General features: G+C 35.1%; 1 protein-coding gene across 7 annotated transcripts in view; it reads right to left on the bottom strand.

The window, feature by feature from the left end:
- Nucleotides 1-18,803, bottom strand: part of FAM227B (family with sequence similarity 227 member B) — a 280,693-nt gene that overhangs the window by 236,161 nt on the left and 25,729 nt on the right. For all 7 annotated transcript variants that reach the window (XR_009007680.1, XM_007170433.3, XM_028163551.2 and 4 more), the window contains 4 exons: nucleotides 11,596-11,663; nucleotides 6,912-6,947; nucleotides 6,342-6,446; nucleotides 2,477-2,575 (listed from right to left, as the gene is read on the bottom strand). Coding sequence is in view for 6 of the 7 variants with exons in the window: in XM_007170433.3 (XP_007170495.2) it covers nucleotides 2,477-2,575; nucleotides 6,342-6,446; nucleotides 6,912-6,947; nucleotides 11,596-11,663 (308 nt within the window). In the remaining variant the exon portion in view is untranslated. The remainder of the gene's footprint in view (nucleotides 1-2,476; nucleotides 2,576-6,341; nucleotides 6,447-6,911; nucleotides 6,948-11,595; nucleotides 11,664-18,803) is intronic.

Below are 18,803 nucleotides of genomic sequence, written 5' to 3'. Positions count from 1 at the left end.
ATCACAGCAAGATCCTTTTTGATCCACCTCCTAGAGAAATGGAAATAAAAACAAAAATAAACAAATGGGACCTAATGAAACTTAAAAGCTTTTGCACAGCAAAGGAAACCATAAAGAAGAAGAAAAGACAACCCTCAGAATGGGAGAAAATATTTGCAAATGAAGCAACTGACAAAGGATTAATCTCCAAAATATACAAACAGCTTATGCAGCTCAATATTAAAAATACAAACAACCCAATCCAAAAATGGGCTGAAGACCTAAATAGACATTTCTTCAAAGAATATATACAGATTGCCAACAAACACATGAAAGGATGCTCACCATCACTAATCATTAGAGAAATAAAAATCAAAACTACAATGAGGTATCACCTCACACTGGTCAGAATGGCCATCATCAAAAAATCTACAAACAATAAATGTTGTAGAGGGTGTGGAGAAAAGGGAACTGTCTTGCACTGTTGGTGGGAATGTAAATTGATACAGCCACTATGGAGAACAGTATGGAGGTTCCTTTAAAAACTAAAAATAGAACTACCATATGACCCAGCAATCCTACTACTCGGCATATACCCTGAGAAAACCATAATTCAAAAAGAGTGATGTACCACAATGTTCATTGCAGCACTATTTACTATAACGTGGATGTGGAAGCAACCTAAGTGTCCATCGATAGACAAATGGATAGAGAAGATGTGGCACATATATACAATGGAATATTACTCAGCCATAAAAAGAAACGAAATTGAGTTATTTGTAGTGACGTGGATGGACCTAGAGTCTGTCATACAGAGTGAAGTAATTCAGAAAAACAAATACCATATGCTAACACATATATATGGAATCTAAAAAAAAAAAAATGGTTCTGATGAACCTAGGGGTAGGAAAGGAATAAAGACACAAACGTAGAGAATGGACTTGAGGACATGGGGAGGGGGAAAATTAAGCTGGGACAAAGTGAGAGAGTACCACTGATACATATACACTACCAAATGTAAAATAGCTAGCTAGTGGGAAGCAGCCACATAGCACAGGGAGATCAGCTCAGTGCTTTGTGACGACCTAGAGGGGTGGGATACGGAGGGTGGGAGGGAGACGCAAGAGGGAGGGGATATAGGAATAAATGTATGCATATATCTGATTCACTTTGTTATACAGCAGAAACTAACACAACATTGTAAAGTAATTATACTCCAATAAAGATGTCAAAAAAATTATTACTTAATTACTGCATTTTAATTTTAGGAAGCCAGTAGTTTCTAGAGAATAGCTTGCTTAAAGATGAAAAGATTTCTAATCCTTGTTTATTCCAAGGATAATCCTATATATGTAATGGGTCATTAATATCTTTGTGTCAAATCTGTTTGTTCAAAATAATATTATATGGCTTGACAAAGTTACTAGAAACATTGCTAGATTATGTTTCCTTCAAAAACTTGCTATATATAATCCTAACAGATTTAAGTGGGAAAGTAATGCTTCTTCTCATGTTCTATCATGGGAAAACATAAATTTGGGATTCAGATCTAGAGAAAGAAATTTAAGGTAATGAAACTCTGATTGCACAAATTTCCCTATGTAATTACCTTTGTAGAACTGATACACCACTTCCTATCCCTCATTCAACTCCTAACAATAATAGAAACATAGTACAGATAATCTTACCTAGAATTACATTAATTATTCTAACATGAAGCTCTATGTAAATGGTTTGTATGTAAAATTAGTAACACCCATTCCTTCATGGTATGAAAGAATCCATTAGCAGTTTTCTTTGGGTAATTTGAGGTGGGGAGGTGAAGAATTGAGCCTGTTATTAGGCTCCCCTGATGGGGTAGCACACCTTCATAATGCTTAGACTGCGATCCCCTGCATTACCCTACTTTCCATCCTTCTAGATCCAGAGGCCACATGGCAGTCATTGGTATTCACCACTTTTTCCAGGCTCACGTATTCTCTAATGTAAGACTCGGGTACTGCTTATTTCCATTCTCTTATTGCTTCCCAGATACCCACGTCTTTCTCTTTTTAATCCTAAGCAGAGCTTTTATCTTTCTGAATCACGTGAGGACCCTCTCCCCATCTGATATTGTAGAGTGTTTTCTAAGTGAAACCTCCCTCAATGTCACTGATTTGCAGTGGATATTCTGTTTCGTGTTCATCAGCACATTACAGTATTGAGTAAAGCTACAACTTTATTACTCACTACAGTGTTTGATTTCACTAATCTTTTTCTGATTAATAAAGACTCTGGATCTTTGAAATCCATATTAAGGTTTTAACTTCTCTGAAAGAACTCTAGATTTCAAACAGGATTTCTAACATGTGCAGAATACTAAAAAACCAAGCTCTGTGACAGGATCAGAAAAACATTTTTTGTACCAGTGCTACCTCTACTGAAAAATTAATTATGCTGCAAATCAACTTTAAAAAAAAGAAAAAAAAAAAAAGAAGTTGAAAAAATATCATTATACCTTAAATTTATGGAGAAACCACCACCAAAAGGAATCATGCAAAAGAGCAACAGAGGCTTCTGAGAGAAAATGAGTCTTCCAGATTTTAAAAGTTTTTCCCTATGGAAAAAAGACACATGGAGATCAAGTTAATAATATTATAAGACATGTTACTGTAAATAGGCTTTATAAAGAGTGTGTATTTAATAGTTATAAACTACCACTGCTTAATAGAAATTTAATGTGAGCCATATATATATTTTCTAATAAACATTTTTAAAAAGTAAAAAGGGGAATTTTAGTGACATTTTGTTTAACCAAATATATTTAAAATATATTTTAATACATAATTGTTATTAAATTATTAATGAAATATTTTACATTCTTTTGGGTACTAGGTCTTTGAAATATAGTGTATATTTTATACTTATAGCACATCTCAATTTGAACATAAATTTTCATCATAAATACTAGGTCATAATTAGATTTTGTAAACTATATGATTGTAATTTTGTTTCAACCATAATTGAAAGTTGTTCAATAACTGAATCAAGTATTAATTTTAAAATTTATATATAATTAAAATAAATAAAATTTAAAAATTCAGCTGATCACAGACATAGAAAACAAACTTATGGTTACCAAAGGGGAAAGTAGGGGAGAGGGATAAATTATGGGTTTGGGATTAACAGATACACTCTACTATATATAGAATAGATAAACAACAAGGTCCTACTGTATAGCATAGGGAACTATATTCAATACCTTGTAATAACCTATAATGGAAAAGAACCTTAAAAAGAATATATATATATATATATATATATATATATATGTATAACTGAATTGCCTTGCTATATACCAGAAACTAACACAACACTGTAAAACAACCATACTTCATAAAAAAAAAATTCAGCTGAGTCACACCGGGCATATTTCATATTCTCAATAATCACATTTGATTAGTAGTCACTGAAATGACAGTGTAGGCTAGACCAGGAATAGCAAAAATCCAAGACATATGTTAACAATTTCCCTTTTATGCTGAAGACAGGTATCAACAATCATGGGATTCTAACCCAATGGGCCCCATCATAAGTCTAGACCCTAAAGATAGTGTTCTTTCTAAGCAATTCATCAAAATTGGCACATAAAGTTAATTTACCATGACTGCTAGAGACTATAAGTCTTGGTTTAAATAGGTACCTTCAATAGTCATTTTATTTTATTCACTAAAAGTTTGTAATGCCAGATTCAGTAGAGTTCAAGAATTCTTTTAATGAAATACATAGGTATGAATTTCTGTTCCTCAAGTACAAGTCTACAAAAAGGATACCGTGCAAACGTTTATACCAAGGAGATTATTTATCATGCATACTGTGGGAGCACTTCTCCTTCATAGGCCACTAAGTATAGTATATACATTGGTAACAGTTTCAACTTATTTAGCACTTCTTAATTACAAAAACATATGAGAAGTACATAAAGAAAAAAGTAGAAAATTAAAATAAAGGAGAAAATCTGAATATTTTTTGTTGAAATTATTTGCAAATTTCAAGCAAACATGCTTTTTAGTGTAAACTAACTGCATGATTGCTTCTATTCTAAGCTTTGGTTATGTTTAGTATCACTAACTTTCTTTTTCAGGAAAATTCCAAATTCTTTAAAATATATCAGTATTTAGTCAAAACAACCAAAAACAGAAATCAGCCAAAAAACCCCAAACCCAACTTAAAAAGTTAAATGGTACTTTCCTCCATCACCCTCTACCCTTTTGTGATACTTTTTTGATTCAAATAAATGTAAACATACCTTAAAACCTATACATTATCTGACTTGGAACTTTTTCTCCTAATATAGATTCTAGGTTGGATAAAACTACTTCTAATGTTCTCTTGAATTTCTGTTTGTGTATATCTGTACCTTTGTGGCTCAGCTTTCTCAAAATATAGGCCCCTTTTCACTCAATTCAATAAAATTTTTACTGAGCATCATCTGTAGCCAAGGGTCCGTTCTGGGTGGTAAAGGGGATAATTTATACTTTATCTTAACTTAATCTATGACTGTATGTTTAGGAATGTATTTGGATGGGGTTACGTGAATGCAGTCAATTCCACGGATTCCCTCACCTTCAAGCATGTAACAGTAACCCTTTAACCTTCTTTTTCCAAGTTTCAGATGTTATAATAAGCATTTCTATGAAATAACCTTCCCTCTGATATTATTTTCCTACACTTATTTTCTCTTCACTTTAATGTCATCATCTATCTCAATGCCATTGCATTGTGCATGCTCTAGCAAGCCAATTTAAATTCTTTATTGAAATCAGGGAGGGGTATTAACAAATAAAACACTGGTTATATATACCTAGATATACCACTGGTACACAAACTCAAAATATCCTACACACAGCTGCTTGTCATATCCTGTGCACCCCTTCCCCCAAACCCATACCTACTTACACTCCTCACTTCCTTACTTCTTTCAATAATGCCAGCGTCCTCCAAGTTAACCATATTAAATGTTTATCATAGCTGTACTTCTATGCCTTGTTTATGTGACTGTGATGTACACGCATCCATAGTTAAAATACAGTCCCATTTTAGAACACAGAATGTGAGAGTTAAAAAGATTATATTGTCTAGAACATTTATAAGATTATTTTAACAATAATTTGTATTAATTTCTTTTTACAGTCAAACCTTTTCCCTGAGGAAACTTTGGAAAAAATAGTCAGAGAAAGTAACAAATAAGCTCATGATCCAGGCATAACAATTACCATCTACTGTTTTTCTCTAAAAAAAATGGTATCAGGTGATCAAGATGGCAAACTAAGCCTTCCCTCTCACCCAAATCCCATAAAACATAAAAGAGAATTGAAAAGCATCTGTATTAGCATGGAAAATGAGAGTGTCATTACTGAATCATTTTAGGTGGAGTTTTCAACTGAGGTGCTCTGTGGTTCCCTGACTGAGGGGCAAACAAGAGACCCAAGTCAGGTTAATCAGATTATTTCTTGGAATACTGTCTCTTGAAGATGGAACACTAAAGTAATACACTCTCTTTTATCTTGAAGAGAGGGAAAAATGGGCAGAAAATAATGGCTGGAGCTGATTCATCCAAATTTAATGGTTGATTATACTCCTTCTGAAGGACTATAGAGTACTATAGCAGGGGAGAAAACAGGGATTTTGTGTTGAGAAAGAAAGAGCCACAGGAAAGCTGGGGGTGAGGGATGGGAAGAGGGCCTACTAGGGGCCAAGTTCATCTTAGAGAACTGTCTCGAGAGGAATCTGCCTGGAGGTACAAGGAGCACTGTTCAAGTCCCCAGGAAACAGAAACCTTTTTAGGTGACCACTTAATATTTAAGTGGGTGGGAAATCAATACCAGTAACCATTCAGCCCTCGTCCTATCCCTGGCAATCAGTGTCCAATGATCTAGTTACCTTCCTATGCCTGCAGTTTTTCATCAATTGGCTACTCTGTAGGGATATTTCTTAAAAATTCCCCAGACACTTGGAGGTTCAAAAGGTAGGGTTGTGGGGAAGGGTTCTCATAAATTATTTTGGGATCAAAATGAGCAGGTTAACATCTCCTGAGCTATAGAGCAGGAAGAGGGAAAGTGAAACACCTGTTACAGTCACATGCCAAGCCAATGCACACTGGCAACCTCAGACTCCTGGGGCAGTAACACAGAATCTAATACATTCTCTTCTGGAGATTAGGGCGTTAAAAATGTCACTGGTCTTTCCTGCCAGACTTAATGCCCCAAAGAATTAAATCTTGCTTAACACCTACTCTGTCATAGCTTTAAATTAAGGTCTAATTCATTAAATCATATTCTCAAAATATATCACACAATAAAAATAAAATAATGTTTACATACCTCAAAGTTATGGGCTTTTAAAATAAAAAGATAAATTCGTTCAGCATTCAAATGTCTGGGTAGTTGAGTAAGCTCATTTGTTCTGAATCCTGGGAAGTTGCAACCCTAGAAAGAGGGAAATACCACAGAACAGGAATTACTTCATTCTTTTCAGTATAGTAGTCTCATATGATTACAGAAAACAGATATTTAACTATCATTCATTAACATAATTATTTTACATATTTTTACTAAAAATAAGTAAAATATATTTATCCCACCTAAGAGAAATCTTCATATTATCTGTTTCTATGAAATTAAGAGCACTGACATATTCATATGCCAAATCTAAAAGTAAAAACAATTACTTCAGAACTAATTTTGACATAGCTCAAATTACCAAGAATTTTAGCTACACTACACATAAAGATATGGACTAGGCAGAAAAAGAACGCTTCTGTATTTGTTTCCAACTTTCTCTCCTGGGGCCCCTATCTAAATTTATAGCTGTATCTATCTTATTGTAAACATTCTTTTAGCTCCACATAATACTTTTGATATATAATCTCATAAAACAGAAATTGTAAATACCTCTATATCCTTCTTTGTCTCCATGTCATCTGAAAGCTGGAAAACATTTAAAATAAAATCTTTAAAATTCTAAATTTAAGAATTTTTATACTTTGTAACTTTGTTCAGTTAATGCGTGGGTGTGTGTATGCATCTCTTACTGAGGCCTAGAATGCTGGGAATGCAAAGATATTCCTTGCCCTCAAGTTAGTCAGAGGGCAAGAGAGGAATCAGATACGTATACAAAACACAAAGAGATAAGGGCTATGATAGAAATATAAACAAACTACTTATTGCAGTTTGGGTCCACTGGGAAACAGACTGTGAGGTGGAATTTAGTGTTCGGAATGTTTATTGGGAGTGCCTTTGGGATCAATATCTATGGAAGGCAAGAGGAGAGGGAAGATTGAGAAGTCAGCTATGATGCAAGTCTAACAGCCCTGACCCTAAGCAGAGCTTGTGAACTGAAAGGACCCATAGTAGTTGTCCTGCACTGGGTTGAAACTGCCAGGCCTTTCTGTTTCCGACTTGATTAGTCATTGTATGTGAGTGGCTCCTGGATGGTCGTTTACTTGGGAGAGGAAATTCTCTCTGTGAGAGGCAATCCTTGAAGGGGCTGCAGCTGAAGGGTGTCCCCTAACAGCACTCTTAGCAGTTGGGGCAACGGGTCCTTCCTTGAAGGGGAATCTGGGAGGCACATCTTTGTGTCCACCGCACTACTTTACACAGAAAATAAGAAGCCTTCTGTATAAATTAGTTTTTGATCATTTAGACGACATGTTAATATATTGTTTATTATTTTCCATATACCCATTTCCTCCCCAAATACATAAGCTTACAGGCAAATTATATACACATACACACATACATATATTATTTAAGAGAAGACATAGGAAACCAATTTGAAAGGATGATTACAGATTGCTAAATGAAAGAGGATCACATTATTGGCATTTTTTAAAAATGTGCAAAGGGATAAAAAAGAGAAGGAAAGTGAGATCAATTATAAGAAAAAAGGCTGTGTGCTTGACAGGTACAGATATAACTGGTCATTAAAGACGGCGTCAGATTTAGAAAGATGTTAATGTTAATCTCAAAGTCCTGGCTTTATTCTGCAGGAAGCAAAGAAACACTTTTCAAGGAACAGAGTAATAGTAACACAGAACTAGTTCTTGGTCATACAACCTGGAAAAGATACCACAAAAATATAAATAATTCATTTTAAAATCCTGGATTTCCCTGGTGGCACAGTGGTTAAGAATCTGCCTGCCAATGCAGGTGACACAGGTTCAAGCCCTGGTCCGGGAAGATTCCACATGCCATGGAGCAACTAAGCCCATGTGCCACAACTACTGAGCCTGCGCTCTAGAGCCCGCAAGCCACAACTACTGCAGCCCACGTGCCTAGAGCCCACACTCCACAACAAGAGAAGCCACTGCAATGAGAAGCCTGTGCACTGCAATGAAGAGTAGCCCCTGCTCGCCGCAACTAGAGAAAAGCCCATGTGCAGCAACGAAGACCCGATGCAGCCAAAAAACATATTTAATAAAAATTATTATTAAAACTTTTGTTAGTGTAATTCATCTAAAGGTCATTTCAATAGATCCTGGAAAGTCATCTGATAAAATTCATTAGAATTTTTGAAATTCTTTTGAAAATTAATACAGAATCACAATGAATAATGTGACTACCAGTGTTCCCATGTTCCCACAACCTAGAATGGATTACTGTTATTTTAGTATTTGCTTAAGACTATTTAAGATAAAATATGAAGTTTACATATAGTAAAATATAAAATTAGATCCCTTTTTACCATGATCTCTAGTTCAAACCGTGTGTTCCCCCTCCTTGAGACAGTCACTATCATTTGTTTGGTTTGCACCGGCTCAATTCCATTAAAATACTTTTACATATATGTGTATATATATATAGAAAGAATATACAGACTTTTGGTATGTTTTTAAAATTTAAAGGAATGATATTAACTGTATATATTACTTGGTAACTTGCTTTTTTTCACTGAATATCATGTTTTGACAATCTACGCAAGTTCGCATTTATGGGCCTGTTAACTTCCAGACAGCTTTTCTACCAACCTACCTATTCCCTCTGCAAAATATAAATAAAATCAAGAAAAGTTCACAAGCAACTTTTGCCAAACATCAAGAACAAATGATATCCCTATATTCAACAAACTATCTATAGACTAAAGAGATGAATCTAAGGAACTCATTTTCTGAAGTTTGTATAATTTTTATACCAAAACCAAAAAAGATAATCATAACTTATCAAACACAGATGTAAAATCCAAAGAGCAAACCAAATCCAGTAATGCATGAAAAATATATCCTAATATAAGAATGGTTCAACTTCTGAAAAGCTGTTAATGTAATCTGCCACATTCACACATGAAAGGCTTAAAATAGCTTTTGCTATCATCACAGTGGATTATTTTCCTCTCCATTTCAAACCATGAAGATGTTTTTAGTTTTTGTGCACAGTGATATCTATATTCAAATCTAATATTTAATCTACATCTATACCCACATCCATATATCTTTAATAAACTTGGAGTAAATGTCAATTTCTTTAATCTGGAAAAAAAAGTTATCTAAACATTTAAAGTTGTACCTAATAGCAAAGTACTAGCATTCTTTCTGAGTCAGTCAGACAAGATGAGAAACTGGTAACATTGTTGAGTAATATACCTATACCAATAATAATTTCCTATATACCAACAATAACCCATTTAATTACATAATGGAAAACTAATCTCATGGACATTAGTAATAAAAAATTTAAGATACCTAGGAATACATTTAACAGGGAATGTGTAGAACTTATATGAAGAAAATCACATGTTTTTACGTGAGTATATGTGGAATATAAAAACAAAAAACAAAAGCAAAAACAAACCAAAAAAATGAACAAACCAAACCAAACGAAAAACTAACACATATAAAGAAAATAGAGTAGTGGTTACCAGAGGGGAAGGAGTAGTGGGGAGGGCTAAATGAGTAAAGGAGATCAAATATGTGGTGACAGGCAGAATCTGTATTTTGGTGGTGAGCATGCTGTAGGGTATACAGAAGTAGAAATATAATGTTGTACACATGAAACTTACATAATGTTATAAACCAATGTTACCTCAATAAAAAAATAAATCTTAAAAAAAGCACACAAATCTACTGATAGACCTAAAATAACATCCTTATGTTTTACTCCCTTACACAAAAATAAACACTGGAGTTAAACACAAAAAAATAAATCTGTAAGAACAATATAAGAGAACACAGGTGAATATATGTATGATCTTGTAATGAAGAAAGCTTTCTTAATACTATGGCACTAAAGGCAGAAGATTTCAATAAAAAATTATAGATTCATGAAAATATAAAATTCTATACAGTGAAAAAATACTTTTGGGTTAAAAGGCAACCAAGAAAGTAATATAAGTATGTATAACATATGCTACTGAGAAGGGTTAATAGTTTTAAAGCATAAACAGCTCTTAGAAATAGAAGAACAGCTAAAAAATGCCCAAAGTTCATAAATAGGCAATTCATAATAATAGAAACACAAAAGCTAATAAAAACCTAAAAAATCAACTTCATTAGTGAAATGTATGCAACTGATAACATTTATGCCTATCAATTTGCAAACATTAAAAAATATAATATTAAATATTGACAAAGGGATGGGTAAGGGATCAATCACAAACTCTATTGTTACGAATACAAATTGATGCCACCTTTCTAGAAAACATTTTGGCAGTATGTATCAAAACACTTAGCTTTTTACATTTTTCCCATGTGGTTCCACTTCTGAAATTTATATTAAGAAAATAATCATGCATAAGCACAATTTTTAGCTCCAAATATGTTCACAGCACCTTTGTAAATAATAATGAATAATGAAAACTAACCTAAACGTCCAACAAAAGGGCTATTACATTAGTTTATTTTTGAAATGATGTAGAATGATATTTAATGATGAAAATTCCATAAAACATTTAATGAATTAGAAATACAGTTTAATTTTCTAAAAAATTTTTAAAGAACAATGAAAATGACAATAGTGAGATATATGTAATTTATTTATAAATGATAAAATTAAGATGCTTGCCTTTTTAGTGCTTATCTGTTTTAATTTTCTAAAATGACTACCTTAGTCATAATCAGGAAAAAAACATAAAAAGTAATTTTGAAATTTAAAAAACATTTAAGGAGGTGGATGGACAAGTGGTAGCACTTAAAGTCTTTATCGCTTTAATTTGAGAATGTATTTTTGAAAAGGACTAAGTTTCTCAAAATAATTCAAAATATAATTCTAATCAAACTCTCAAAGAGATTTTTTAAAAAAATTAACAAAGTAATTCTACAGGCAGCAAAAATAACTTATTTTTTTCCTAAAGGAAAATGACTGATATAGGACCTGTATCCCTAAGATGTTATAAATTTTTAAATAATCAGAGGATGAAATATATGTCTTCAAATAACTTGTAGTGATGTGAAAATGCCAACACTCATATTGAGTGTGTAAAGAAAAATATGAGTCCAAATATTTTAAAAACACAGGGATAGATAGATGATAAAAGACTAAAAGGAAATTTTTTAATGCTATTAGTACTTATCTATGAAATTATAGTGATTATATATTCTGTCAAAATATAATTTTTTAAGGAAGATGAAAACAAATACAATACCATTATCTTCTTTTCCTTACGGTAATTCCTTAGAAATGCCTTATATTGTTCCAATTTTCCATGAGAACCTTTAAAAAAATGAGAATTCACAACATATAAATATATAAATAGCCTTTAAAATTGAAAAAATTTAAATACTTTAAGTAGATTATATATAAAACCATTCAATGAGATCAACTATTTTGACAACCATAATGCTAGACACACACAGTCTTAGTTGAATAATTATATCTCCTGTTTCCTTTTGCTATTTAGAAATGTCACGCTCCAACTAATATATCTTTAGTACTTATTCCTATATCCAAAGTTTTACCTTAATCCTTTACTACTGAACAAGCCCATGTTTTTCAAACAGCTCAGCCACTTACATTTGGTTGTTTCACTGTCACCTTATATTCAATACAGTACAGTACTTTAGAGCATGGCCCAGTGAAAGACTATGGGGGGCTCTGAAGTCAGATAACCTAGACTTGAGTCCAAGCTCTGATATTTACACATTGAGGACAATGAATATATAGAAAATTATTTTTTAAAAGCATACACATGTGCTCTCTCTCTCCCTATATGTTTATATAGCCACACACGACTATATATATGTAGCTTGTATAATTTCAAAAATATTTTTTAAAATTAAAATAATTAAAAATTCAATAAGGGACTTCCCTGGTGGCACAGTGCTTGAGAATCTGCCTGTCAATGCAGGGGACACAGTTTGGAGCCCCGGTCCAAGAGGATCCCACATGCCGCAGAGCAGCTAAGTCCATGTGGCACAACTACTGAGCTTGCGCTCTGGAGCCTGCAAGCCACAACTACTGAGCCTGCATGCCACAACTACTGAGCCTGCATGCCACAACTACTGAAGCCTGCACGCCTAGAGCCCATGTTCTGCAACAAGAGAAGCCACTGCGATGCAACAATAAGTAGCCCCCGTTCGCTGCAACTAGAGAAGGCTCACACACAGCAACGAAGACCCAACGCAGTCAAAAAAAAAAAAAATTCAATAAGAAAATTGTAACAGTAGTGAATTTAATGGTATTGTATTTAAACACATTCTCAGATTTTGAAAACTCAAGGTCCAAAAAAGGATATTAAATAGCTAAATAATATAACTATTATATTTATTTAATACACAGAAAATACTTTATAAGTACAACCAGTATCATTCTTAAGACATATATGAGGAGCAAAGCTTCTTCATCTAGGCAGCAGGAGTGCTTCCTGCAGCGGCCAGTTTAATCCAGTTTTCAGTCTTTCCAACTCAAAGAACCAACCTCACTGTGCACCTCAGAGATGCCACAGGAGCCAAGGGCACCCTCTTATCATAGGTGATTCTCATTTTGACAAAGCTCTATGACTATAACGTCGGGAGCATCACAGAGAGGTCACTTTGGAGCCGTGTGGCTGACAAGGTCTTGGTGCTGCGGCCTGATGGAAGGCCTGAGCCTCTGAGATGGGAGAGGCGAGTTCAGGACACTGGACCAACAGAGACCTCTGGGTCCCACGTAATATAAATTGGTGAGGGCTCTCCCAGAGATCTTCAGCTCAATGCTAAGACCCAGCTCCACCCAGTGGCCAGCAAGCTCCAGTGTTGGAGGCCCCATGCCAAACAACTAGCAAGACAGGAACACAACCCCACCAATTAGCAGAGAGGCTGCCTAAAATCATAATAAGGTCACAGACACCCCAAAACACACCACTGGACACAGTCTTGCCCACCAGAAAGACAAGGTCCAGCCTCATCCACCAGAACACAGGCACCAGTCCCCTCCACCAGGAAGCCTACACAAGGCACTGAACCAACCTCACCCACTGAGAGCAGACACCAAAAACAACAGGAACAACGAACCTGCAGCCTGTGAAGAGGAGACCCCAAACGCAGTAAGTTAAACAAAATGAGAAGACAGATAAACACAGCAGATGAAGAAGCAAGGTAAAAACCCACCAGACCAAACAAATGACGAGGAAATAGGCAGTCTACCTGAAATAATTCAGAGTAACGATAGTAAAGATGATCCAAAATCTTGGAAATACAATGGCGAAAATATAAGAAATGATTAACAAGGACCTAGAAGAACTAAAGAGCAAACAAACAATGATGAACAACACAATAAATGAACTTAAAAATCCTCTAGAAAGAATCAATAGCAGAATAACTGAGGCAGAAGAACAAATAAGTGACCTGGAAGATAAAATAGTGGAAATAACTACCGCAGAGCAGAATAAAGAAAAAAGAATGAAAAGAAATGAGGACACTCTCAGAGACCTCTGGGACAAACATTAAATGCACGAACATTCGAATTATAGGGGTCCCAGAAGAAGAAGAGAAAAAGAAAGGGACTGAGAAAATATTTGAAGAGATTATAGTTGAAAACTTCCCTAACATGGGAAAGGAAATAGTCAATCAAGTCCAGGAGCACAGAGAGTCCCACACAGGAAGCGCAGAGAGTCCCATACAGAATAAATCCAAGGAGAAACACACCAAGACACATGTTAATCAAACTATCGAAAATTAAATACAAAGAAAAAATAATAAAAGCAGCAAGGGAAAAACAACTAATAACATACAAGGGAATCCCCATGAGGTTAACAGCTGATTTTTCAGCAGAAACTCTGCAAGCCAGAGGAGAGTGGCAGGATATATTTAAAGTGATGAAAGGGAAAAACCTACAACCAAGATTACTCTACCCAGCAAGGAGCTCATTCAGATTTGACGGAGAAATTAAAACCTTTACAGACAAGCAAAAGTTAAGAGAATTCAGCACCACCAAATCAGCTTTACAACAAATGCTAATGGAACTTCTCTAGGCAGGAAACACAAGAGAAGGAAAAGACCTACAATAACAAACCCAAAACAATTAAGAAAATGGTAATAGGAACATACATATTGATAACTACCTTAAATGTAAATGGTTTAATGCTCCAACCAAAAGACATAGACTGGCTGAATGGATACAAAAACAAGACCCGTATAAATGCTGTCTACAAGAGACCCACTTCAGACCTAGGGACACACACAGACTGAAAGTGAGGGGAGGGAAAAAGATATTCCTTGCAAATGGAAATCAAAAGAAAGCTGGAGTAGAAATTCTCATATCAGACAAAATAGACTTTAAAACAAAGACTATTACAAGTGGGGCTTCCCTGGTGGCATAGTGGTTGAGAATCTGCCTGCTAATGCAGGGGACAAGGGTTCGAGCCCTGGTTTGGGAAGATCCCACATGCCGCGGAGCAACTAGGCCCGTGAGCCACAACTACTGAGCCTGCGCGTCTGGAGCCTGTGCTCTGTAACAAAAGAGGCCACGATAGTGAGAGGCCCACGCACCATGATGAAGAGTGGCCCCCGCTCGCCGCAACTAGAGAAAGCCCTCGCACAGAAACGAAGACCCAACACAGCCATAAATAAATAAATAAATAATTAATTAAAAAAAAAAAAAAGACTATTACAAGAGACAAAGAAGAACACTACATAATGATCAAGGGATCAATCCAGGAAGAAGACATAACAATTGTAAACATTTATGCACGCAACATAGGAGCGTCTCAATACATAAGGCAAATGCTAACAGCCATAAAAGGGGATATCTACAGTAACACAATCAGAGTAGGGGACTTTAACAGGCCACTTTCACCAATGGACAGATCACCCAGAATGAAAATAAATAAAGAAACAGAAGCTTTAAATGACAAATTGAACAAGACGGACTTAATTGATATTTATAGGACATTCCCTCCAAAAACAACAGAATACACTTCCTTCTCAAATGCTCATGGAACATTCTCCAGGATAGATCATATCTTGGGTCACAAATCAAAGCTTGGTAAATTCAAGAAAATTGAAATCGTATCAAGCACCTTTTCCAGCCACAATGCTATGAAACTAGATATCAATTACAGGAAAAAAACTGTAAAAAATACAAACACATGGAGGCTTAACAATACACTACTAAATAACCAAGAGATAACTGAAGAAATCAAAGAAGAAATTTAAAAATACCTAGAAACAAATGACAATGAAAACATGACGACCCAAAACCTATGGAATGCAGCAAAAGCAGTTCTAAGAGGGAAGTTTATAGCAATACAATCCTACCTCCAGAAACAAGGAAAATCTCAAAAAAACAACCTATCCTTACACCTAAAGCTATTAGAGAAAGAACAAAAAACCCTAAAGTTAGCAGAAGGAAAGAAATCATAAAGATCAGATCAGAAATAAATGAAAAAGAAATGAAGGACACAACAGCAAAGATCAAAAAAACTAAAAGCTGGTTCTTTGAGAAGATAAACAAAATTGATAAACCATTAGCCAGACTCATCAAGAAAAAAAGGGAGAAGACTCAAATCAACAGAATTAGAAACGAAAAAGGAGAAGTAACAACTGACACTGCAGAAATACAAAGGATCATGAGAGATTACTACAGACAAGTATATGCCAATAAAATGGACAACCTGGAAGAAATGGACAAATTCTTAGAAAAGCACAGCCTTCTGAGACTGAGCCAGGAAGAAATAGAAAATATAAACAGACCAATCACAAGCACTGAAATTGAGACTGTGATTAAAAATCTTCCAATAAACAAAAGCCCAGGACCACATGGCTTCACAGGTGAACTCTATCAAACATTTAGTGAAGAACTAGCACCTATCCTTCTCAAACTCTTCCAAAATATAGCAGAGGGAGGAACATACCCAAACTCATTCTACAAGGTGACCATCACCATGAATCCAAAACCAGAGAAAGATATCACAAAAAAAGAAAACTACAGGCCGATATCACTGATGGATATAGATGCAAAAATCCTCAACAAAATACTAGCCAACAGAATCCAACAGCACATTAAAAGGATCATACACCACAATCAAGTGGGCTTCATCCCAGGAATGCAAGGATTCTTCAATATACACAAATCAATCAATGTGATACACCATATTAACAAATTGAAGAATAAAAACCATATGATCATCTCAATAGATGCAGAAAATGCTTTTGAAAAACTCAGCACCAATTTATGATAAAAAATAAGCCCTGAACAGAGTAGGCATAGAGGGAAACTAACTCAACATAATAAAGGCCATATATGACAAACCCACAGCCTACATCATTCTCAATGGTGAAAAACTGAAACCATTTCCATTAAGATCAGGAACAAGACAAGGTTGGCCACTTCCATTGCTATTATTCAACATAGTTTTGGAAGTTTTAGCCAATCAGAGAAGAAAAAGAAATAAAAGGAATCCAAATTGGAAAAGAAGTAAAACTGTCACTGTTTGCAGATGACATGATACTATACATAGAGAATCCTAAAGATGCTATCAGAAAACTACTAGAGCTAATCACTGAATTTGGTATAGTAGAAGGATACAGAATTAATGCACAGAAATCTCTTGCATTCCTATACACTAATGATGAAAAATCTGAAAGAGAAATTAAGGAAACACTTCCATTTACCATTGCAACAAAAAGAATAAAATACCTAGGAATAAACCTACCTAAGGAGACAAAAGACCTGTATGCAGAAAATTATAAGACACTGATGAAAGAAATTAAAGATGATACAAATAGATGGAGAGATATACCATGTTCTTGGATTGGAAGAATCAACAGTGTGAAAATGACTATACTACCCAAAGCAATCTACAGATTCAATGCAATCCCTATCAAACTACCAATGGCATTTTTCACAGAAATAGAACCAAAAATTTCACAATTTGTATGGAAACACAAAAGACCCCAAATAGCCAAAGCAGTCTTGAGGCAAAAAAAACGGAGCTGGAGGAATCAGGCTCCCTGACATCAGACTATACTACAAAGCTACAGTAATCAAGACAGTATGGTAGTGGCACAAAAGCAGAAATATAGATCAATGGAACAGGATAGAAAGCCCAGAGATAAGGTGACCGTATGTACGTGGGTTTATCTTTGATAAAGGAGGCAAGAATATACAATGGACAAAAGACAGCCTGTTCAGTAAGTGGTGCTGGGAAAACAGGACAGCTACATGTAAAAGAATGAAATTAGAACACTTCCTAACACCACATACAAAAATAAACTCAAAATGGATTAAAGACCTAAATGTAAAGCCAGACACTACAAAACTCTTAGAGGAAAACATAGGCAGAACACTCTATGACATAAATCACAGCAAGATCCTTTTTGATCCACCTCCTAGAGAAATGGAAATAAAAACAAAAATAAACAAATGAGACCTAATGAAACTTAAAAGATTTTGCACAGCAAAGGAAACCATAAACAAGACGAAAAGACAGCCCTCAGAATGGGAGAAAATATTTGCAAATGAAGCAACTGACAGAGGATTAATCTCCAAAATTTACAAACAGCTCATGCAGCTCAATATCAAGAAAACAAGCCACCCAATCCAAAAATGGGCAGAAGACCTCAACAGACATTTCTCCAGAGAAGATATACAGATTGCCAACAAACACATGAAAGAATGCTCAACATCACTAATCATTAGAGAAATGCAAATCAAACCTACAATGAGGTATTACCTCACACTGGTCAGAATGGCCATCATCAAAACATCTACAAACAATAAATGCTGGAGAGGGTGTGGAGAAATTGGAACCCTCTTGCACTGTTGGTGGGAATATAAATTGATACAGCCACTATGCAGAACAGTATGGAGGTTCCTTTAAAAACTAAAAACAGAACTACCATATGACCCAGCAATCTCACTACTGGGCATATACCCTGAGAAAACCATAATTCGAAAAGAGACATGTACCACAATGTTCATTGCAGCTCTATTTACAATAGTCAGGACATGGAAGCAACCTAAGTGTCCATCGACAGACGAATGGATAAAGAAGATGTGGCACATATATACAATGGAATATTATTACTCAGCCATAAAAAGAAACGAAATTGAGTTATTTGTAGTGAGGTGGATGGCCCTAGAGTCTGTCATACAGATTGAAGTAAGTCAGAAAGGGAAAAGCAAATACAGTATGCTAACACATATATATGGACTCTAAAAAAAAAAAGAAAAAAAATGGTTCTGATGAACCTAGGGGCACACAGGAATAAAGAAACAGATGTAGAGGATGGAGTTGAGGACACAGGGAGGGGGAAGGGTAAGCTGGGACGAGGTGAAAGAGTGGCATGGACTTATATACACTACCAAACGTAAAATAGATAGCTAGTGGGAAGCAGCTGCATGGTACAGGGAGATCGGCTCGGTGCTTTGCGA

Source organism: Balaenoptera acutorostrata, chromosome 3 (assembly GCF_949987535.1).
Source record: "Balaenoptera acutorostrata chromosome 3, mBalAcu1.1, whole genome shotgun sequence".
Classification (NCBI taxonomy): Eukaryota; Metazoa; Chordata; class Mammalia; order Artiodactyla; family Balaenopteridae; genus Balaenoptera; species Balaenoptera acutorostrata.
This window is presented reverse-complemented; position numbering and strand designations above follow the sequence as displayed.